Source organism: Cuculus canorus, chromosome 1 (assembly GCF_017976375.1).
Source record: "Cuculus canorus isolate bCucCan1 chromosome 1, bCucCan1.pri, whole genome shotgun sequence".
Classification (NCBI taxonomy): domain Eukaryota; kingdom Metazoa; phylum Chordata; class Aves; order Cuculiformes; family Cuculidae; genus Cuculus; species Cuculus canorus.
The window spans coordinates 139,367,829-139,393,338 of NC_071401.1; the positions used below are offsets into that span (position 1 = coordinate 139,367,829).

The following is a 25,510-nucleotide window of genomic DNA, read 5'->3' on the forward strand; positions in this document are numbered from 1 at the left end:
CTTTGACATAGTCCTTCCCTCATAACATTCTTCTCTCTAAACTGAAGAGATATGGATTTGATGGGTGGACTGGATAAGGAATTGGTTGGATAGTCACTTTCAGAGAGCAGTGCTTAACGTCTGAATGTCCAGCTGGCGATCTGTGATAAGTGGTGTCCCTCAGGGGTCTGTACTGGGACCAGTGCTGTTTAATATTTTCATCAATGATACAGACAGTGAGATCGTGTGCACCCTCAGCAAGTTTGCAGAGGACACCAAACTGAGTGGTGCAGTTGTCACACCAGAAGGATGACATGTCATCCAGAGGGACCTGGACAGACTGGAGAAGTGGGCCTGTGTGAACCTTGTGAGGTGCAACAAGGCCAAGTGGAAGGTCCTGCGTCTGGGTTGGGGCAGTCTGCAGTTTGAATACTGGCTGGGGGATGATGCGATTGAGAGTAGTCCTGTGGAGAAGGACTTGGGGGTGCTGATTGATGAGAAGCTCAACATGAGACAGCAATGTGTGCTCACAGCCCAGAAGGCCACTGCGTCCTGGGCTGCATCAAAAGAAGTGTGGCCAGCAGGTCAAGGGAGGTGATTCTGCCACTCTACTCTGCTCTGGAGTATTGTATCCAGTTCTGGAACCCCTAACCATAAGGAGGACATGAAACTGTTGGAACAAGTCCAGAAGAGGGTCCCAAAGATGATCAAAGGGCTGGAGAACCTCCCATAGGAGGAAAGGCAGAGAGACTTGGGGTTGTTCAGCCTGGAGAAGGCTCCTGGGAGACCTTATAGTGGCCTTCCAGTACCTGAAGGGGGACTACAAGAAAGCTGGGGAGGAACTTTTTACAAGGGCGTGAAGTGTTAGGATGAGGCGGAATGGCTTTAAATTGGAAGGGTACAGATTTAGATTAGACATTAGGAAGAAATTCTTCACAATGAGAGTGGTGAGGCACTGGCACAGGTTGCCCAGGGAAGCAGTGGATGCCCCATCCCTGGAGGTGTTCAAGGCCAGGTTGGATGGGGCCTTGGGCAGCCTGATCTAGTGGGAGGTGTCCCTGTCCATGGCAGGGGGTTTGTAAATGGATGATATTTGAGGTCCTTCCAACACAACACATTCAACGATTCTATAAGCAATGCTGGTATAGGGTGTAGGATGCAGACGGCAGATTTCATGAACAAGTCTCTGAAGCTTTTATTCCAGAATTACCACCAAGACTGTAAAGAAGCTAAATCCCATCAGTTCCAACCTTGTACTATTGTAGTGCTTGGCATATTTAATTTTCAGATGAATATTTAGTTGCAGAGTCTATGACATGAGCTGAGATAAGACTGATCTAGCTTGTACCCTTAGAAACAGAGATCTCAGAATTTCTTCTTTCCCAAATAAAACACAGAGGAGAACAAATACTTGAGAAAAATGCCCATTTTGCTTTTCTTTTGAAACCACTTAGGATTAACAGCATTGCAGCCTGTTAGAGGGCATGGAAGAAAATTAGCCTTTGAGAAAAGAAACACAAACAAATGCTGTTGTTCTATCTTTTTGTCACATCCATATTCTCTTCTTTCCTTGCCTAGGCACAGATAGTAAGTGAATATCAAAATGCATAAAGAAATAGTAATGATGTTACCTGTCTCTTCACCCTGCACTATTTTTCTTCTCAATTTATTAGTTTAAAAAGTTAGTATATGCTTGATTCAGACTATCTTTAATTCTCAAACTGTACAGATGTACCTCCACTTTTCTTTAGATTATTCTACAGCTTTCCATCTCCCTTTGTAAGAAAGCATTTCATTATATGATGTATGCAATTTCTGCTCCTTAACCAACTCTTATTACTTCTACTTACGCTCTTGCTTGATGTCCTAAATAATCCCTCTTGAACTTTGCAGTCTCCTCCCTTAAATATCCGCACAATTGACTCCTGCCCTTGCTAGTCTCTTCTTAACTAAGTTAAGCTTTAGTAACAATACATCACTCCTGAAGAATCAATCACTCCCAGGTAATCCTACTGAGAACTGTTCTTTGAACTTGTATTCTAGGTTCAAAACAAAGTCATGAGAGAAATATTTCATTATCAAAGCCTGGTTAAAGATGAACTACTTAACTCCAGCACCATGACACCAGGATGTGGCCTTTCTCATTGGCATCTCTCATAGCAACCTCATGTCTCACAATTTGCTTGTTTTATCTCTGCATTACTGTGGGATATAGATCTATATCTCCCTGAGGAAATATTTTTCATTTGTCCAAGCTGGTTGTAGGGTTCTGGAAATTACTTTTATTCTCTTGATCTTGCTCTGTCTCCACTATTATTTTCAGTGTTTTCTTCATTTGCAACCAGTGGCAAGTTTAATTTATGTTCACCTTCATCTCCCAGATCACTCATATTGTTAACCAGAGCTCACTGTTTGTTGTTGGTTTGTTCTTTTTTCTTATTCAACACATATCAGCTATGTAGGGAATTACTTATTTAAAAATTAGCACTTAGAATTTAGAGCTGAGGCAGTATTGCAACTGTGACAGATTAAAGGGTTTAACAAGAAATAATAACACAACTTTCTGTATAATATACCTGTCAAACACCTTTCATAACAAATATATTGGAATCCAACAGTAACCCCTGTGCCAAAAGAACAGACCTCATCTCTTCCCAATTTAAATTACTGCTGAGTGGTAGTACCCTTTGTTTATAGGTGTTCAGCTAATTTTCAGTCCAAAGGGCAACATAGTATATCTAAGCTAATTTCCATTCATTTTTAAAGTAAAAGCATTTTCTATGAATACAAAATTAGATCCACATTCTTGATAAGCTAGAGTTAGTACAAAAGCTTTCTTTCCATGACTTTTTATTTTATTTTTCTGTGCCAGTCTAGGGAGAGCTCCATCTGAATGTGTTACCTTCCTCTATCAGCCAAGCTGTTGATGTAACTCTGTCACTAATGTTTTCTGAATAACTTTTGTTCAGCTTAAAGAGACTTTTTTCCACCTCTTTTCCATCCCTGCATGACTGACCAGGCTTGGCCTGTCTATGCAACTACTTCTCAATGGTAAAGAAAGCAGGATACATTCATAATATTCTGAGAGGATAGTGTGGTTTTTTATTTAATTGGCAGGCATTGCACTGCTGGCAGGTAATATAGTTTCCATTTAAATATATATAACAATATTCATAAAGTGGAAAAGTTAGTGGGCCCATGAGAGGAACAATGGGAACCAACTAAGAATGAATAAAAATCCTCACCCCTTACCCACCTCAAGCTAGAGACGAAACCCAGCAAAGACAGCAGAGCTTCCACCTGTACTGTATGTGGGAACTTCTCTACAGATCTGCACCTGCAGGCCTAGAAATGGATTTCATCCCTGTGGTTTAGGGAAAGCTTGGCTCTCACCTTTCTTCCCAGAGCATTTAAATCATCACATTTCACAAAATTTTTGGAAGCAATTTGTACTCAGATGGTGTAGGACATGAAATGGAAAGAGGCTGGATGTCTGTGTAAGCCTAAAGCTGATTACTAATTTGTCACCCACATATCAGCTATCACAGAATCATTAATCACCAAGAGTGGTATGTGACAGCTTCAGAGCTTTTATAAAAGGAAAGCTGGAAGTAGTTTTGGAAAGTGCTGTAGGAGTTTATTTTGCTTCCAGCAAATTTTCCCCTTGTAAAATTGGTTCTGAATTCATCACCCACACACTCTTTCCTGAATTCTAGAAACATTTTATATTTATTGGCATAAAGTTCAGGATAAGTTGGCTTTGTTTCTCCTCCCCACTATCCCTCAGGAGTCATTCTGTCCACAAGAAGTAATGGGCAAAAATATTTAGCGCAGAGCATTAAAAGTTTAGCTGCTTATCTAGAAAAACAGGGCATGCCTGAAGTCATGGCAATGAAGTCAGCAGACAAAGCAGACTTCCTTCTGAGCCAATGCTGAACTGCTGTTTGTTCCCTTCTGGAAAAGAAATATATTGGCCAGTCTTTTTCCGAACTTCAGAAATTGCTATTTCTTTTGCCTTTGGTGTCTCTTTGAACAGGCAAGCAAGCCCAGCAGTGCAGCAGTAGGTAGCCTGGCTGTTTCTGGCTACGCAGTAGTAAAGTAGCCCACAGTCTGGTCTGTGTAAGATACAGTATGGTCTTGATATCCCCCCATTCTCTGTCTTGGTTAATACAGATGAATGGAACTGGACTTGGGCATTTCAAGTTCAAAACCTATATATCTTTCAGTTTTCATAAATCTGCCTCCACAGCTTCTACTCAGATCTAGGACCCCATGTTTTTGAGGCAGAGTCTAAGGCTTTCCTTCTAGCACTCCCTCTGTGCTCATATTCTTGCCTGCTGCCAGTGTTCTGGGTATTGTGCTGCCAAAATTGGTTTTGTTTTAGCTAAGAAGTCCTTTCCGGTGTCAAAACAAACCTACCCCAGGGCTCCAGTGTCTCCTAAGACCACTTAGTGAACTTTGCCAGGTACTGTGCTACTGCGTTCATGGAAGAAACCTGCCCTGTCTCACACCCCCCAGCTGTCACATCCCTCATGACTCCAGAGGCAAGCTCTCATAGCCTCTCTATGCAACCTCTCCAGTTTTCATTTCTACCCAAAGGTTTCCTTTTAGTCTAGCATCACTTTATTAAGGCAATATTGCCTGTACTGCCTACTGTTGCACTGTCTGCATTTGAGCAGACCAAGTAATGTCGCAGAAGGGTGACTTAAAATCACATAATATACATGTCTGGAATATTGCATTTTATTAGTATCATGGCTTTTGTGTGTTTGAAAATTGGATTTAAAGTTTTTTTCCTCAGCAGTCATGGTGATATTCAAGTCATAAGTAGAAGCAGTGAGTCTGATGTGAGTCACCTGACTTACAGAATCTGAGGACTCAAATAATACTATGAACTGAGGAGGAAAATCTTGAGACTGAAACATTGCTAGTATCTTATAAATATCTATTTAACAGAAATTGTCTTCATTGTGCACCCACAGTCTTAAGGTCTGACAAGTGTTTGTGACCAGTCTTAACATCTCTCTGCTCAGTCTCTTCACCTGCATTGCTATCTAGATGCAGGTATTTTCTCAAGGAAAAATATAGCTTGTAGTTTACAGGAGGTTAGATTAAATTAATGGTCCTTTCCAGTCACAAAATCTATAAGGCTGTTCTTCTCCATTGCTGGTGTTCAAAGTATTTTTGACAGTTTTCTTCAAGCAGGCCTGGCTGAAATGTTGCACTGGTAAGGGAGAGGACATTCTGAAGCAGATCTAGGGATGACTGACTTGTACATCTGCATCAAATCTGACATATGTGGATGCATGAGAACAAAAGAGCTTGCACTGTGGAGCCCATGTATGCACCCACATTAGCTAGTCCTCTAGCAGGTCTGCATCAGACCAATGGTCTCCTAAGTTCTATCACAGTTTTTGTCTATAACATCCCACATGAACAGGGTTAGCTTCATAAAAAGTGTCCTGCAAAATTATAGCATTGCACTCTCTCGACTTCCTCCTTTAAAAAAACCTATGCCACGCTTGACAGTGGCTATAAACAACACCAGCTCCGTATGGATTCTCTTGTGCATTGTATACTAGTATAGGATTTGTATAGCAGGGTCTATCCTACTAAAGGCCCTAGAAGTACACCCACACAAACAGAAAATAAAATTTATGTATGTGGATCAGAAGTCTCTATCACAATTTCTCTTAGTTCTGTGAAGCTGCATTTGAGATTAATTTGGACCACTACAATTAATTTCATATCTGAACACATCATAAAATATCTATAAAGAGATAAATTAAATGGGAAAGAGCAGCACAAATATTATTTACAACAAATTATGAAATAAAACAAGATAGCAAAGCAATCTCTGCACAGATGAACTACTAAAATATAATTAGTGAGACTCTGCAAAAGACCAAATATACCTGAAATAGCTTTAACATGTCTTGAATAAGATATGATCTTGGCATACTTTTAAAATCCCTGTTCAGCTCAACTGAAAAAAAAAAAAAATGGAAAGGAAGGAAAAAGAAAAGCGAGCACGTCATAGAGATTGATCTATATGACCGGAAAGCTGAGAAGATTACTAATGGGATAAAGAACCTTTCTGTTATAGGTTACTAGTCTGAAGGCAGTCCATCATCACAGCACCCCAAAGCACTACTATTTCATATTTCAGATCCAATGACGATGGATGGATGGCCGGATGGATGGAAGGAATCAGAATCCCAGGATTTAAAAACATGATTGCCTAAGTTAGGCTGCTAAAATAATGACCTTATTTTCAAGTCATGAATCACTGCAAGTCTTACTGAACTGGGCTCCTACCATTTCTCTGCAAGCAGACTAAAATGGCTTTAAGTTGCCTACTTTCAAAAGCCAGGCAATAACTTAAAGTTGTATTGCTCCTTTACATAATGAAGTGAACTGAACCCTGGATTTTATTTTTGCTATACACAGCTATCTATGCTGTAATTTATCTTCACTTAATTAAAAGGCTGGAAATTTATAAGTTAAAGAACACTGTTAGGAACCTATACATTTAAAATGATGGAAACAAGGAAAAGGACTGTTCCCAACATCTGTTTGTGTGCATCTCCACACTACCTGCCTGAAACGACAGTAACAGCATCAGCACGGCAATCACTTAAATATTCCCCTCCCATCAACTAGAACTTTACCAGGAGCTTACCGAAGTCACTTAGCTTTAAAAAGCACAACAGAAAAAAAATAAAAATGATCTTATACTGTATCCTGGAGGTAAAGTTTGTATAAATTGGACCTGTCAGCAGAGGCTGATCTCACCTGTCAAGGTGGTGTCTAGGAAACAAAAGACAATTCTCTCAGGACAGAGACTTATTGGATATTATAAACCAAAATGAACACGCTTGAATTGCAAATCAGAAGCCAAAGCGGCTTACATTGGAGCTACGTAAGCCTTATGTGTCTCATACAACTAATTAAGCATTCACTCTCATTTTATTACTGGCTGGTGCTCACGTATGCTCCTCAGTTTGGCCCCATTTAGGGAATGCGGTTGCAATCCAGTCTGAGATTGAGGCAGCACCAGTATGCAAGGAGAATCTGCAACAGTTAATAAATGCTTTAACCTCCTAGCTAAACAAAGATAGCACAAGATTACTTAGAATTAATTGGGAATTCTAAGAGCATATTTAGGTGGTTGAACTCATCATGAAATAGCGGACATGCTACTTCAAATAAGAGATCACACACAGCATCAGCTAGATCTCAAGATATCCTCGTCAGCGAATTTCACCTGTCTTTGCGCTGTGGGAGCACTGCTAGCTTCCCCCTCTCATATTATGGCTTCAGGAATGTGTTATAAAGCTAAGCATCAACCCACCAAGTGATGTTGCTTCTTAAAATACATCACTACTTCCCCTGCTGAGCTCTTCCCTGTTTGCAGACCAGTCTTCCCCCTCCAGACTTAAAAGAAATGTATGCATAATCAATCAATAATGCCAGGCTGACATCTTAGAAAAAATCATGCCACTGCACAATGCCTTATGTCTGACTGGTATCAAAATGCATCAGCTGAAAGGGCCCAAACACTCATCAAAATTGGTTTTCTGTATGGTCTGCAAAACGGCGATTACCAGCCATTAAGGAAACCCAGTTTGTGTGCCTGTCCCACACCTATAACCATATTAAGCAAAGATCAAAGGAAGAAAAGCAAGTGTTAAGTGTTAACAGAAGAGCATCATCATTATTTTGAGTTAAAATTACTTATCCCAGAAGGGTGTTGAAGGATTAATCTTTTCACAGTACTCTGAAATGCAAGGACTTATAAGTAATAGATTGTGATAAAAATACTTACAATGTTCCTCATGTGTTTCAACATTACTGTCAGACGTGTTCTTTCATAGGATATGACTAATTGTACTCCAGGCTTATGATCAGCTGACTGAGGACCTAAAAAAGGCCAGATCATTTGATTTTTCAGTTAAACGCTCAACGGAATTACGTTGGTAAAATATTGCAGTACACATCAACTAATATATAAAAAGAAACTATTGTTTGCTTAAACCAAGGATGAAATTAGAAAACACTGATAAGGAGTGTGATGGAAGAAAGTGGTCTGACTGTTAATTTTCTTGCCTGTTTCCACACTGACAGTGAGATTTTATGTTTTCTAATTGCCATCAATCTGATTTTCAGTGGGAAATTTATGCTTGAGTAACAAAAAATTGTTGAGGGTTTTTTTATAATTGCTGATGACACTAGTCAGTATTGTTGCAGTTCTGTCTGGTTAAAAACATCAAATTTTTATTTTTCTTTTAGTTTCCATTGGAATAAAAAAAAAATAAATAATACGACTTTCCAGTCCAGTTCCAAAACAACTGTAGATTCACAGAGACAACATCCATATCTAACCCACAAATTCTTCCTTCCTCATTCTGCTTTCTTCCAGTTCCATGCTACTTTTCATGCAAGCCATTCCTTTCATAGATTTTTCTACTAAAATGCATTTACAGACTTTGATTGTGTTCTCACTGAAAAAAACACATTTTTTCAGTTTCCAAGCAAGAAGGATCAGTCTCATAACGTGGAATAAATGACTAAGCATATTTTGTGTCTTCTTTCTGCTGGAGGCACTGAGACAGCTGTCTTCACTGCCAAAAAGATGTGTCCTTGAAGCTGGGTAGGTAACCTGGCTTACCTGCCCCACAGAGACAGAGGAGAAAAGACAGATGGCTTTTACCACATTATACTACCTAACGGTGAACACAACAACTTCTCCTTGATCTCTATCTGACCTTCTTATTTTTCAGTGTTAAGCCTGAACAGGGTGGACATGAGGCATTTTGCACCACTTGGTTTGAGACCCAGGCTTCTCCCCAGATGGTTATCATCAAAGACAGTCCAGACACTGCCTGTGTGACCTAGCCTGGTTTGACTTAATGCAAACAGAGCTTCATTTAATTAGACTGAGGCTGTATTACAACCAGTATTACATATTTACTATATCTGGAGAAATAAGAACTCAGTCCTGCTAACCTTACAACAAAATAATGATCCCTCATGAGCTATGCTTTCTTCTGCCCACATCCCTGCTAAAGAAGTAGTTGACCTTGAGCCCTCAGACAGAAAAGTCCTGCTCCCCTGCATGTGCCTGGGGATCTGCCACTGACACACCAGCCTTAAAATCCCTGCAGGGTGAGATAATGACATAAGTCAAAATAATATAGTCACAGTTAATTCTTTAAATAGGAAATATCTTTAAAGAAGAGGAAGAAATGAGAAAGTATGATGAGAATGAAAGAATTCCCATCACATGCAAAGGTTATGCACTAGCAGGAAGACGCTTTTTAGGGAGTATCAGAACTATTCATCCTCAATAGCAGGCAGGATTCGCCTGTCTTCCTTTCAGCCTCAGCAGCCTCCTGTGCACTCTCTGTTGCACTCTTGCTCTCTCTCTTCCACATGTGCATCAGAGATCTTACAGCCAGGGTCTTAAGAGCGAGAAATCAAATTCCCTTGACTCAGCCTTTACTCCGTTGTTCAGTAGAGGAGGCAGCAGAGAGGAAGTTACAATGAATAAGCCACGTTGCCTGTGTTTTTTCTGAAGAAACCAAATGTGAAACCTTTGGAGTGAACAGAGGTTAAAATAACTGCTAAACAGATAGAATTACAGTGGTGTCATGTACTATTGACAGTCAGAGAGCTAGTGCAATTGCCATTTATCCTAAGGAAAAGAATTCAAATGAATTAAAAATAACACAGTGTATTCATAGAACTGCCATAAAATATTTTTTCCAGGCAGTCTGGATATCAACACTTCTGAGTTTCTGATGTTTGGACTGGAATTTTAGAATATGAATCCATCTCCAATTTCTTCTCTTTAGAGACTACAAAAATACATTTTTAATCACATCCTAATTAGAGAAGGGCCTGGAACAGATTCTTGAAGAATTGAAAACTTACGAAGAAATCACTAAGATAGGACTTAGAAGACCAAGATGCAGTTCTTCATTTGTTATTCTCCTTTACAAACTTTGACAAAATCCTTTAACCAGACTATACCTTATTTCATTTCTGGTTTTATGCATGTAAGGACAGGGAGGGATAGGGGATGAAACCTCCATGACCCAGTCAATGCTGAGTTTTTTCCAGGGTGACAAAAAGCCTACAAAATTCGGTTCATCCCACTATCATGCAAAGCCATTTTATCTTTTATCTTTTTTTTTTTTTTTTTTAAGTTGCGTGTTCTTTTCTCTTTAAGTTGCAACAGGAAAAAATAGAATCCTAGACCATTAACCACTGTGTAACACAAGAGGGGTTGTGTTTTAACACATTTGACTTGCAGGGCTCTGCTAATTTTCTGAATTGCAGTGGGTCATCCTGAGTGGATCAGCAAGAGCGACCGATTTCAGAGGCTAAATTACACCATTAGAATCAAGCTGAACACCACGCCTTTTCTCTCCTACCAGTACTCTCACCATTTTTTTTTCTGTATTAATTAAGTTTTACAGTGCAAGTGCTTACATCCAGTTGAAGAATTTCTCCGTGGCAGGTGGCATTTTGATTTAGGGGGAAAGAAAAAAAAAAGTAAATAAGCTTCTAACCAAGTAGAAAATAAGGAAAAGCATAGGAGGGGAAAATGCATTTCTAATTGAGTAAGTAAAATGAACCCTGAAATAGACACTGTGGGCATGGCTATCAACAAACTCTTTGTTCTAGCTATGCAATAAATTCAAGACTAAAGGCAAAAAAAAATAAAGAAAGATACAGAAAAGCAGAATACATGGGATCTGATAGACGTGGAATAAACCTCTATCACTCATATTTCATAAGAAAAGACAGGTACTGTTATCTACACTCAACTGTTATATTTTAGGTTTTCCCACGTTCAGTGCCAAATCAGTCTTTTTGAAGTCTAGGTGACTTTAGCTTCAAATGATAATGAAATACACATACGGTAATTACTTCCAGTCTATCCGGCTTGGGCAGATGGACTTGAGCTCAGGCTCTGCATTTTTAGCAACTGTCATGCTCTACTTGCACTCCATTATAGGCAAAGACCAAATGCTGGTCTGTTGTAGATACAGGACAAAGCTCCACTGACTTCAGTTGAAGCAATATTTCCCTCCCAGGGATTGATTCTTTCCTCACTGGTGTCAACGCAAAAGCTGTCAAATATCAAACAAGGACCCTGGAGGTCGGCTGCTTGCAGACAGAATGGCACTTATAGTGTTTTCTATCTGACTTATGTCCATGTGTCCCAGCTCCCTAGAGTGGGAGTCATCCACCAATCCCCGCTGCAGAAAAGCTTAGACATTGCACCAGCTTATAATATCTTCTGCCAAGGAACATAAACACTATAAAATTGTGGGTCCTTTTTGAATTACAAAATTAAGGCAATTAGTGTTCAAATTTCTACCAAAGATGGAATGATATTCCGAGTAAAATATGCAGTTTATTTTTTTATCTAGATTGTCTTCTCTTGCACGTTGGAGAACTACCAGCTCTGTATTCTATAATTTGTGTAATGTTTTCATTAACAGCTTCATGAAACAAGCTCTGCATTATGCCTTGCAGAATGCGTGAGAAATATAAACAGTGAAGAAGACACTACACAGAAGACTGACAAAATCAATAGGGAAACTATAATTTAATAATACACTGCATTTCACATTTGGACTGCAAAGCAACGTGAAAGCACTGATTAACTAACTTTCACAGCACTAGCATTTGGGAGTTAAATATTATCCTGTATTCTGGACCCTCGGATTTGTCTTAGGCCTTTCTTCTTGGCAACAGCCTGTTTTAACACCTGGCACCAAAGTATACTGGAACTTGTTTGGTTTTCCAGGGCTGGGGTTGAACCCCCCAAGCCAACCAGCTGCCTGCTTTAACTACAGCTTGGGTTTACAAGTCTCCAATGTACCCAATTTCAGGTACTCAGGTGCAAACACATTAACTGATTATCTCACCGTGTTCATCCCACAAGCCAACAAGCGGTGCTTACAGCCAGCAAAAAAGCCTAAATGCAACTAAAGTAGGAATGCAAGTTGTGGCAAAAGCTTTGCATTGAGAGCAAACTGCAGCATATTGAAACATAAGCGAACACGAGCAAAATAGCTGACTCTCCTGAGGGACTATTAATGAGGACTGTGATTATGCATGGAGAAGCGTACCATATGATATTATTTTTGGAAAGCTTAGATCTTCCTTTCGGACACAGAACCAGATTCTCTATTACACTAAATAGAGAACAAACTGGACTTGGGTTGTACAGTGTTATAAATAATAGCAAAGATGTCATGATTTCATAACTTTGGCAGCCTGAATCATTAATATTTTCAGGGCATATAAACTCAGGAGAAGAAAAATAAACAAGATTAGTATGAAAATTATTTTGATATATTTTCTTTCTTCCTTTTCTTAAAGGGTCTTTATAAAAGCTGTCTGTGAAGTCACTTCTGATATCTGCTTTCAGTCCCTTGTAGTAAGCTTGGTATAATGAAATGCTGACAATATTCAGTAGAATTCAGAATTCACCCCACTGAGAGTACTGAATCAGTATTCACGTCAAAGTAAATTTAGCACTGATTTTTAATCTCTTCATTGCTAGAAGCACAGTACAAATTCATAAATTTTAATTTTTATTTTACTTTCGTAAGTGTAATTACTGACAACATTTTTAAATTAAAGCAGCATAGTAGAAAGATGGTGTCTTGATCAAAATTCATAACCTGCTTCTGTTGGACATTCAAAGTATTTTATATTGATCCTAACGAAGAGACAGATTATTTCCTTGCATAAAGGCTGAAAGAGAAATCACTAGATTCATGGAAAGATACAGCCCATATTAAACCCGAGTTATTCTTCAAAACTGGTGAAATGCAGACCCTTATAAGCTCATAAGGTAATAAAAGCTGCGCGGGAAGGATGTATTCTTCTCATGGAAATTGCACCTTGCCTGCGGGGTCAGTGAACCTAATTCCTGACCCAGGCTGACTGTGGCATTAGTACAAGAGTGCCTCAGGGTATCCCCAGCAAACAAGAGCCTCCAGGGCCCCTGTGTCCTAGCCATCAATTCCTTGCTTATTATTTGGTAGCATGGCATGATCAGTCACCTACTGCCTTAGCTGGACTCATGTTTTCACCTTCCCACAGAACAAATGATAATAGGGTGCAGAATGCCATGCAGCAAAGACCTAAGTGAGTTAGCTGGGGTATAGCAACAGCCCAACTCCAACAACGAGGAGCAAAGCACAGATTATCATACATGAAAGTATTTTTTCAGGTGGGAATTAGCCTGTGCATGGCTGGTCTTATGATAGCTGAGCTAGGCTTAACTCACCTACTTCCACAGTTCACTGCAATCAACTGTTGACCAGTCAAATTCCCTTCCTCGTTGACCAGAAGTGGTGCCATACCCAGAGCAACTCAGCTCATTGTTCTTCTTCTTTGTTTTCATAGAGTCTAAACTCATTGGGTCCTGATTTGGACCTTGTGTGCTATTGGTATTCCGGCAATAAATGATAGTGATGAATTTTCAAGGCCAAAGGGAGGTGATTTTTTTTTGGTTTTTTTTTCCTCATATGTTAAAAAGGTTTTGCCCTAGGTCTAGAACTGAAGTGTCCAGACTTTTAAAGGTAGAGTTCCTAAGCAGGACAAAAACAAAAATAAAAATAAAAAATGCCCTGTAACCATACTGCTTGAGGCCAAAGACACATTAATCTCCCCCAGCCAGGTTGTGACCTTCACCTCCTCTATCTGTATAGTGAAACAGCAGATTGGGTTACTTGTCACACAGCTTTCATCACACACCCATTAAACACATTCTTACCTCTCCTTCTTTATTATCTTTTCTGATTTTGATATAATTGACAACAAAAACAAATGGCTTACCCATCAGACAATATTAGCTTGGGACACCACTGTAGGAATCCTGGGGCTATAATTTCTTTCTCAACTTTATTATAGACTCAGTTCATGCTCTGGCATAAGACTTTCACATCCAGATTCTTTGTAATAATTAGACACTTTAATATTAGTGTAACGTCAAAATCCTTCTAAAGACCAAGGACTTTAACTCCTTTATGCTTCAGCTCACTCTCCCTTGGCTATATCTTTGGTTAAAGAGTGTACAGAGAGAGGCAGACCATAGACCCAGACTACGTTACATTTTAACTCTTGTTTGGACTTTCTGTGACAAGATTTAGCCTTGTATATTCCTAACACTGAGGACATCTTTGCATTATCTCCTCTCTCCTTTCTAAAAGTTAGAGCAACCATTAGTAATTTACAGTAGTCATAATGGATTTAATATGATAATGACATGACCTTATCAAATAAACTACACCGGGAGAGACTTCCAAAGGCCGAGAAGTCAGAATAGGATTTATTTTGTTGTGATGAATTAAAAAAATCGTCCCAGGATAACAAAAAATGAAGCCCCTGTCTGCAGAGAGATTAAATTAACTTAATGTACATGCAAACTAGACAGGAAGAGATACTTGCACTCCTTTCTGAAATGTGGATAGCTGAGCTTGGAAACTATCCTATCACTTGGAGCACATAACAATCAGCTGAATTGTTGAGGTGCAGAAGAAGCTGCAGGTTTCCTTAAGAGAATGTATTTTGCCTAAAAACTGACTACAGAAGATTATTTTCTGTGCAGACATAGAGGAGTGGAAGACAATAAACATTCACTGTTTACATTTTTTCGTTTATACTTGGGCTTTTAATGCTGTAATGTCAGAGATTAGATTAAATTAGGTGCTGGATAGAAGAGGGAAATGAGTTAAGTAGATAGGCTAAGGGAACAGTGCAGAATCTCATTTAGTAAGAAGTGAATTACCACTATCATTAATAATGTATGCCTAGGCATTAACATAATGTTCTGTTATTTACCTGCTCCACTCATTGTGAAAATGACTTTAGAAGTCATCCCTAATTTTCTTCACTTGTTCAAGCACACATTGTACTTTGTCATGACTCAGATCCTTTTCTCCATATTCTTCTCTGAAGATTTTGCTTTGTAAAACAAGAAACCTACCACAGTTTGTGTAAATGAATATTTACTTTGCATATAGGTGTGTTTACTCAAAAAGAAATGAAGTGAAGCTAAGGAGAATATTCCAAAGTGAAAGAAAGCTACAGATCACGTTACTAACACATTTTCAGAGACATTGAGAAATCAGGAACTATTTGTTGGTAACATTACGTCTTCAAACAAAAGCCACCTAAACACTTTAGACTCACCCTTGCATTATTATATTTAATATTATTAAAGAAGTCCTTAGAAAATAAATAAGACTGGTAATCCACATACCTAAGGTCACAGATGACAAATCTTCTGCCAAGGTATTTTTGGACCAATTCAGGAAGAAGCTGAGTACAAGCTCATTCTGAAAGAATATAAAAACACTTCAGGCAATGTCACATATTGTGCCCTGCTCTTTAAATTTTCCCCCCCCTAAACAAACTGCTCATAGGTTTCTAATGTATATATTTGAGTCAGAGATAAAGGGGAGTCTTTCCCTTCTGATTATGGGCAAGGATCCTAGGGAATGACCTGAATGACACAGGCACTGAGAAGACAATGGTACACCTTCCCACTCTCTCAGGGATGCTGCCTTGACGCCTACCAGGCCCCTTTCTGTCAACACAATTCCAAAGAGCGATGTGCCATGTGGGCCATAGATTTGCATTCTCCAGAGTCTCAAGATATGTATTAGCAGCTGCAATTACTTTTACAGAGCAGCCCATCTGTGAAACAAATGCAGGAGAACGTATTCACTGTGTATTGTGTAGTCAGCATGAAATTTGCCCTTAGCACAGGACTGACCTCAAGCATCTGACCTAATGTGTGCCTTCCTGAGGCTTAAATATTGTGTGTAACTCTCTCAACGTGGCAGCTTAATGGACACTTACACTGAAAAGCTCCATACAGAGTTAACTCCTGCCAGAAACAGGACTGCCAGAAACAGGGAGTGAAAGGGATGATCATATTTTGCCATCCTGTTTAAAAGAGTAATCCACCTTAGGTACTGCACTATAACTTTTATTTTTATGTATGGATCTGTACTGCTCTAGTGAACATATATATAACAGGTAGTTACATTCAGCTGTAGAGAATTAAACAATAAACCAAATCCTCAGATTTGAGTATTGTGTGAGGCAATAAATATATGAATTCTGAAATGGACTCCTATGATTCTAAATCAGAGGTGGACAGTAATTGCATTTTATTAGCTTTTCAATAATGCCATACTTCAGCATGGCCATTCTTTAGGATGGTTAGAATTGTTACAGTCATACTGACGTAACTTGGACTGACACCGTAATGAATGGTTAGAACAAGCGACTTTCAGATTCTAGCATTAAAATGTCACCATTGTTTTTTTTCCAGGCCATGGAAAATAATGTGTCTCTTATCAGCAAGATGTACTTCATGTAGCATTTATCTTGTTTCAATCTGACAAGATGCGGCATGATTTGTGCAAGGAAAAAAGGAAAGAAAGTGTTTAGTGACAAACGCAGCTAGTGAGGAGTTAACGTGGTTACAGCAGACAGAGGAACAAGATGTAAATATTCAGTGTAGTGATAAGACTTAGCAATCTGGATTTATTTTAGCAGTTTCCTTTTATTTTTCATTCAACTGTTTGGAATTTTTCCACCTACACTGATATTTTCTTTAAAAGAAAAATCAGGAAAAAATAAGAGATAAACCAGTAGAACTACATTTCTTCAACTGAATGACAAATCCTTAAGCTATTAGCAGTGGTCTGCCAATATACATGTCTGTTCTGAGCATGACAAATTATTCTCTCATCTTGCGAGGACAGCTTACAGGGGAAAGCCCATACACCTGCTTCAGCTTCCAGTAGATTTAAACAGTCAAGTTATTCCCTGTGGGACTTCCATGTGCTCTTTCAACACAGGTCCCAGTTGTAGGAAATCTCAGGGGCTGAAAGAGTATACTTTGGGCAGCTCAGCCTTTATTTGACAGAATGAAAATAAGCAGAGAAACTTAAGTAGCCCTCGAAGTTCAAAGATCCTGAAAGAAGTGAGCAGGAAGTGGAAGGAAGGATAGGCTAATTGACTTGAAAGAGCAATAAAAAATTCCACACTGAGCAGCCTGGTGTTCTGTTTCCTTTCTGTTTACTCTTTCAGCAATAAATGGAAATATATGAACAGAGAGGTTTCTAAACAGGAGGTGCAAAGATAGTTTCAGGCAATAGTTTCAAAATCTCATTTATAAAGGAGACAATGCTCTGAAAAAAATGACATTTGGTTTAAGGACAGAAGTGGAATTTGTGCACATGTTATACCAGGCATGAACACAACAGGCACGTACACTGCTGCTGCCAAAACTCTGATTTCAAAGCGTTCCCTGCCTGTGTGTCCACATACTCGACAGATATTGAAGAACATGGGGAAGTAGGAAGGCTAATGTTGGCAAACGGATAGCAAAACCAATAACAGGTTGGTTTACAGGTGCAGATGTTGCAATCTATCCAGGGCAAAGTGCTTCAAAAGGAATGGAGGTGATCTCCCATGTGTTTGTGGAAAAAAGCATTTTGCATGCTGTTATTCAGAAGACAGCAATTTCTCCCTGAACTGCATTATCCACCTACTGCAGGACTCTACCATTTAGACTTCCATCGGTAAAATGTGTAAGCACCTTCTTCAGTTCAACCTCTGCCTGCAGACTATCGAAGCCCATGCTGAACTTTCAGATGATTCCTAAATCAATGAGACTTCAATCAACTAGACTCCAGTCAATGGGACTAAAGCATACACTTAAGAGTTAAGCATGCCTCTAATTACATTGCTAAATAGAAGCAGGCACATCAGACCTTTGAACATATGTATGATCAAAGGCAGTCTGTATTTAGGTGGATAGAATCCACTTCGAAATGAGAAACTGTTGTTACAAAGATATGACCATAGGTGAGAATCTTAGAGATGCTGTGACAGTCTTTGCAGACAGGCAGGCACTGAGGATGGCCTCAAACACTCACCTACTCCTTTTTCCCTGGATTTTTACCTTTAAATCAGCAAATGGGAATTCCCTAAAATACTGACTATTGGGGGATTTTTTGAAAAGCGTCCTATCACTTATCTAATCATTCTTACTTAATGATTCTTACTATGATACTAACAAGGTAACAATCATTAATAGGTAGTGTTGATATTTTTCCACGTCACTCAACATCAGTTTATTGGTGAGCAGCCAGGTATGTATGGGTGCATAAGTGCTGGTCTGGCTGGAAGTCATGCATGACCTTTATTCAGCCATTAACTTCCACAGGGATAAATTCCACCTTTGCCTAAACTGAAATAAGCAATTTCAGTGGCATTAGGGGAGCCGGCACAGCCTTGCACCACTGTAGCCCGGTAGGATTTATCTACTACTCTCCATTAGAGCCTAACTAGAAAAACACTCTGCTGTTAGTGAAACACAAACAGATTTCAAGCCAGACTTAATTTTGTTAGAATAAAAAGCATCCTTTCCCCTGCTTTCAGCTTTCTTTTCAGCTGTGTTAGAGTAGATTTGGGGTCAGAGAACACCCATGCACCTGTTATACTTTAACAGGATGGAGAATCAGCAGGAAAGAAAGAAACCAGAAAAAGCTGACCTTGCTGCAGCTGTTATAACTTCAAGAAAGGACAGTAGAAAAGAGAGGACTTTGAACCCTCTCTATTTTGTCTCTGCTGGATGCCTTGCTACAGGAGTACAGGAGCGGTGGGCATTTAGGGGACACACATACCTCAGGAGCACTTTGTACTACTACGTTATGTAACTCAATATGGGCACTGCAGGAGCTGTTTTCTCATCTCCATAAAGCCCAAGTCGTGCCAGTGAATAAAACACAAATGAAATATGGGAAGCTCTTATCAAACCTGATTACTTTCGTAGTGTAAGGCATTAGTCATTCTAGAAACAACGCTGTGGGCCTGGTTTTCACTGTGTGCTTGAAAATGAGTGAACAGAATTTACAATAATTTCCATTTACATTCCCTTTAAAGCCATTTTACACAGCCTATAAGTCACCATAAAACTGTTTATAGAATCTAACCATAGCTGATACACTGTCAGTTCGCTTACCGGCTTCCACTAGGTCTATCTTTGGCCCCAAATTCCTTACTTAATTTGAACACTTAAAGAGAAATTTTTATAGAGGCAAACCCCAGTATATCTCATTTCTTTGTACTGATTAGCCTACTGTGCAGCTACACTTATTATGATATTTGCCAGCCTCCCCATGAGAAAGAAACAGGCTCAAACATCCAAGCTCACTGAACCTGCCAACAAAATGAATCCATGTGAAAAATGTGGAACATATAAGATATGTTTATTTAAGGCTATGTAATTTTGCAAGATCAGTATGCACATCTAGTGTCTGAGCTGCGTTATAAATAAAAATATACACAAAAAAAATGCTACTCTTTTTAAATGATGAGAGATAGGAAGATTAGAAGGTTACAAGCTGTCTGGTGGTACTGCACATATACAGTTGCTATATGAAATATTGCTTTAGATTCAGTTTTAGATATTTCATTTGTAATGCCCAAGCCAGGTGCAAGTTGTCTTTTCAAGATAAGCATGAAGACATTCAGATTTGTGAATGCTGCTGTTTGACACTAGGGCCAAAACCAGATTAAATTAATGGAGCCTTACCTTGCTTTTGTGTCCCCAGGGAGTGTACAACCCTCCTACAATACAGCATTAAAATGACAAGCCACTAAGGCAGTCCTAATTTATATGACATGCTGGGCTGCAATCTCCATTCAGCCCATCACTCAGATGGAGTTGAGTGAAATAGAGAAAAATATAAAAGTGGCCAGCAGCAGCTGTCTTTTCTCACAGATTTGATTTATACTTTGATAATGCATATTTTTGTCCTCCTCCATGTTACCAACTTTCAGTTTATTGTTTCTTGATGTTTCATCTATTATTGGTGGCTTCACTTGGTTGTTTTGCCATTTAATGAAGCAAAACTCCTGGAGTCTAAGCATTGTTGAGTATATTGACTTGCTGATCTAGAAGACCCAGGCATTTCAACACACTCAGCTGGTGACCCAGTTGGCAATGGTGCAACTGGCACAGAACTAAATATTCTTATGGTGTGATCACATATATTATGACTGGTTTGGGAGAAGTAAAATGAAACCACAAAAAGATACCAAAGCCTGTTTTTGATCCTGTCCTAAATGACTCAGTTTGACAATGAAGGTGCATCAGCTTTTGCATTTCAATGACTGATGTAATGAATATAGCTTGTTGTTCATGTATACAGACTGGTGGTGTACTTATTTATAACCGAGTGCTAACCTGGATTTAAGAAAAGCACTCCTATTCTAGGCAACTCTTCAAAGAATGTCTAAATCAATGAATGAGGCTTATGCTCAAAGCAAACCACAAACTTAAAAAAATTCTCTGCATAGGGATGAGCATGAGTACATTTAAGTGTTTAAACTGTATCTCCATCAGCTGATGTTTCTGCATTTACTGGATCTGATACTAAACAGCAGAGGCAGAGAGAAGGATTGCTTGAATTTTCTGTTCTTTAAAGAAGGGTTTAAAGAAACATTTAATTCCATTTGAGTTACAGTACAAATGAGAAGGCAGCTATTTTCACCCCTACTCCTTTGTTCAAATCATTTAGCAGAAAAGGTCAGTGACATTCTGACATACTCTTAGTTATAACACAATTTTCATAATCAGAACTTAGTCTGGACCAAAAAAGCATTCACTTAAGGCAAAGCTGAGGAAGGAATTTCGACATAATCCAATTCTTTCTTTATTTCTAGGATTTCTAATTACTTAATTGGTAGAACCAAGGGCATAATCAGTCCTGTGTGTACTGGACTAAACTTCAGAGCTGAAAAAGGTATCTAGTCACCCGGGGAAATGTGATTACGGTGTCAGCAAGGGTAAAGAAATAAAAGCTCTTCTCTCCATCTCAGACAATAGTGCAACACACTGTAGAGCTACAATACAGCTATCATACTGTACAGATACAATTCAGTAGAAAGAAATGACTGTGTCAGAAAAGTAAAGGGAAACTTGTTCCACAGGTACCTGTTCTTACAAGATTTCTTCACAAATTTCTGAATTAATTATTTATTCCTACATAGTTTTACTATTTCATAGGAAGGAAGGTTTGTTAATACTTGAGGACAGACAAGTCACTAAATGGTTTCATTCGGGCTCCCTAGCAATTTGAAAAAAAGGGCAAGTTTGGCTGCAAAGTTGTCCAAGGAATGAAGAGAGACAAAACTGTATTTATTTTTATCAAGAAACCCTCCTAGCTTGGCTTTCTGCTCAGAGTAACACCAAGAAGATATCATGACACTTTTATAAGAGTGATATCAAAGATAAAACTAAAAAAAAAGAAGCCTTCAACTGGGAATACAAAGGAAATTACCCAGTGACTGGTCTCCTTGTTCTAAGTGGGTCAGAACATGTCAGTATTTTCTAAATTTTTCACATCTCCCAGCAGGAGAAGCATATTCAAGTAAAAATACTGATTCAATGTTTATAGAGTATCAATAACTTCAAAGGTTATCATCTAGAATTGCAGGTTAGCTGCATGGTAGTAAGCAAGATGATTTCCTGCATGCAATAGCACTTTACAGATGGAAACAATCTGTTCATTACTCCATTTATTATCGTGCCCTCCAAATCCAGAATATTAGTAGCTGTGCAGCCCTCCTAGGCACAGAATTGTTTCCTTCTCCTCATGGTTCAGCACTGTAGGCCATATCAGACGGGAAGTGTTTACAGCAACTGGATAGTCCAGCATATCTCCATGGCCTCACTGGGCTGGTTCAGAGCCACAACAGTGTATGTCCCCAAGCAGACCTGTCCACAGTTCCCTCTGAATATTCTGTCTGTGGTTGTGTCCCAGTAGTAATGTGACGGGAGAACTTACCCAGCTCCACAGGTACATACTGCAGGACCATAAAGGGAAGGGGAAAGGCATTAGGAAGCCCCCTGCAAAGCAGCATGCTCTGGCTGATTACTAGCTCATTCACAGACCATGGAGTAGGAGGGAGAAAAGAGCTTCTGTGCACGACCAGGAAATGTTTTTATTACTACCTCAGGGCTTTAAGCAGTCGACTCCCACATTTCCTTGGCCCAAATTGAAAATCCATGTACTTTACAGCAGTTCAGAACATAGCAGAAGATATAGGGATCTTCATTTCTAGGTCACTGGCTTATATCAGTTTTTTTCTCATCTGTGACCAAAAGGCACTAATGTAAAATAAACTCATGACCTTAACGTGAGTGACAGAAATTACACAACAATTAACCTCAACTTGTGCAGTTTATTTGGCAAGGTCAGTCAAGGGAGCCAAGCACCCAAGTCAGCCATCCATACCAAATTAAGTAACTCTGTGAGACAGATATTATCTGTCCTCTTTGGAAATCTTCTCAATTTCAACTCAGGGCACAAAATTTATATCCATATTAATAAGGAAACTCCTGTTTGTTTTACATACAGACAATTTCCTCTTTAATTTCCATTATGCAGTCACAGCTGGGAAAGTTTAGTTAGGCAACAAACATTTTTCTCCTCCTGTAACATATTTGTAAGTTTGAAGAAAAACACATCCTGTCATATCCTTTTTGGCATCCTAGACTTTTTACGCTATTAAACCAAACCAGCCTCAGTTTGTGTCATGGGGCGTGACATGGCTCACCCAGCAGAAGCCTCAAACTCTCCTAGAGAAAATACCAACTGTGAAACAGCAGGGTCAACATCTGAGCTCGTGGCGTGCCTCCCTTGCATTTACTAGGGTCTACATAAGCTTAGGAGGTAGTGCAAACTACATTTTTTCCTGCCTGGCTGACAGCTTTCCTGACAACCGCTGATTGCTGGAAGATGCTTCCTTCTATCAGACCCCAGCATCACCATCAGTCATGAAACATCCAGCTTCCAAATTGATGCAGTGTAATGATTTAACATCCTCCTGTGGTGCATGAGGACTGTTAGTTGCTCTTGGCCTTGGCTTTTACGTTGCTGAAGGGCATAAAGCTTTGTTCTAGGCCAAACAATGAACAGTCAGTGTTTGTTACCATTTCAACTTTCCATTTTGAAACAGGAGAACATCAAATCTCAGAAAACAATAACGTAAAAAATCAGAAAACACCAATTTAATGGACACAATGTATCATTCTGTGATACTATTGAAACATTCTGGGTTTGTTCTTATCTTTGCAAAACAATATCTTCAACGCATGAACTAAGTTTTGAAATGAAGAATATTTCTGTGCTGAAAGAATAGAACTTTTTTTTGGTTTAAAAACTGTCAAAATCAGACTTTTCAGCATTTCAAAACTTACTTCTTTTTTAGACATTACATTCCACAGAACCTACTCTTTACTGTCAAAAATTCAGTGAATCACAACTTTTGGATAGCAGCAAAGGAAGAAAAGTTATTTTGAAAAATGTCCTGCCAGGTCTAATAAACTATTTTCTAGTCATTTTTGTATCTCTCTTAAGTTCTGATGAATGCTACAATGGTTCCATCTCAAAACAGCTGCATTAGAAGATGTGTCACTTATATAATTTTTTTTTTTTTTTTTTTTCAAATGAGGCCATGGAATGCTGCCTGATTCTTTTGGTACAATGCTAGCAAAAATCATATGGAAATAAATTAAATACTGGAAGTGCTCACGTTAGCCAGTTTTCTGGATCCACTTAATAGCTGCTTCAGATAGAGATTCAAATCCTTCACTCTTCTATGTTCAAGATCTGCAAAAGGTAAATGCCACGAGTAGGGAAACCTGGAAAAGAAGATTTGTAAGTATAACTTTTGTACTGTATTTGCAGAAAATATCTCCAGCTCTAGTTAACAGAAGAAATTTAACACTTTCTAAGTGGTTTTGCAGTTCACGGAAGGAATGGGTACAGTATCCACAGGACTGTTTACCCTCTGGCTCTGGTTCTTCTAATATTTTGCAGATATTCTGTTTCATACTGTACTCCTTTTCTCTGTCTAAATCATTCATTACAAAAAAAATAAAAAGTTAACCCCCCTAAAAAGGTACTTATTTGCATTTTATGGTATCTAAATACCTCTAAAAAGCTGGCCCTTTATGATTCCAAGAAAACACCTCACTCTCCGTTTTTTGCACTATGCACAGCACAACAGTTCTCTGATCTCAGCCCAGGGCACATGCTATACAAACCCTTACCGTAGAATATTGAATACAAAAGCCTTCCAGCAACAATATGATGTTACATGAATATATCATTTCTTGCTTTTATATCTTAGCTATTTAGAGTGTAGATAAGCTTTCCAGAGCAGGTCTCCAATCTCATATGTAATTTCAGGCAGTAGTATAATAAAAGTAATATATGAAAACAAATGATCATCACAATAACAAAATCAATCCCAACAAAAGCAATAACAATAATAACAGTAAAGTTCTTGCTGAATTTTTGTGATGATTAATTACATTTCAGTTCAGTAGATAAACCACATATGCATAGAATGGCCTCGTGTCTATTTTCAAATGCTTTGGTGATTGAAAATGTCAAAACCCCGTATTTTTTTTACTTGAATCATCTTTGGATTTTAAGTGACAACACATATTAGATCAGTCAAAAGGTTAGATTTTTAACAATACATGTAATCAACTTATATTAACCTCGCCCTGACTAGGACTATTTCTCTCTTAGGTTGAAGGAGCATTAGAAAAGCTATCTGTGTTAAATTGTAGGTAATGGATTTTGTGATATGGATTACTAACATCATGATTTCTATACCAGTATTATGCTTTATGACCTCTAAGCTATGTGATATAGAAAGGAAGAAGTTTTGATCTGGTTGTATTTTATGTTACACAACCTCTGTAAAGAGTTCACAGTGTCTTGTTTACACACCTCTTTTTCTCTGGTACAATCTTGTTTATCCACTAGATCTCAAGAGATACCAGAAGGCTCCAGGCAAATGACCAAAGAGGCATCCAGCAGTGTAATACACTGAAAAGAGATACTTGGCCAGCCCTTTGAAAGGCAGCTGGTCAGATCCTAGTTTGAACAGGTTTTACCCAATTCCACAGCTCAGTGATAAGATGTCATCAGCTTTTCAAAGACCAGCCATATAGCAGCACATAGAGCACTGGATTCTCATCCCTAGGGAGGAACACCGGCCAGCTTTGCAAACCACCCAGCTGTAAAAATGGCAAATAGCAACCTCCCCAGAGAAAATAAAATGACTGAAGATGGTTAGCCCACAGTTTTTGTTACCGAGAGAGTCAATGTGATCAGATTTTAAGAATGTACTGACACTTGTTGGGTTGGGCTTTTTGAAGCTTGTTTTGTAACACAAGGCCTTTTAGGAAGAGAGTATTGGTTAACAAATCTTGTACTTCCTTTTAGGAGTAGACAGATCTTTACTGATCTAACTCACCACTAGTATAACTTAGTCTGCAATTAAAACAGCAAGAAGCTAGAAGAAGATGACAGCAGCATATTGTACGTATGCCCGACCTCTTGATTTTTTTCGACTATAGCACTGAAAGATCAGAGCTCTGTTAGACACA

General features: G+C 38.8%; 1 protein-coding gene across 1 annotated transcript in view; it reads right to left on the bottom strand.

Annotated features, from left to right (window-relative positions):
• Positions 1-25,510, bottom strand: part of PIK3C2G (phosphatidylinositol-4-phosphate 3-kinase catalytic subunit type 2 gamma) — a 291,894-nt gene that overhangs the window by 15,928 nt on the left and 250,456 nt on the right. The window contains exons 29-31 of the mRNA XM_054078355.1: positions 23,638-23,746; positions 15,275-15,350; positions 7,808-7,902 (exon numbers count right to left, since the gene is read on the bottom strand). Of these exons, the coding sequence (XP_053934330.1) occupies positions 7,808-7,902; positions 15,275-15,350; positions 23,638-23,746 (280 nt within the window). The remainder of the gene's footprint in view (positions 1-7,807; positions 7,903-15,274; positions 15,351-23,637; positions 23,747-25,510) is intronic.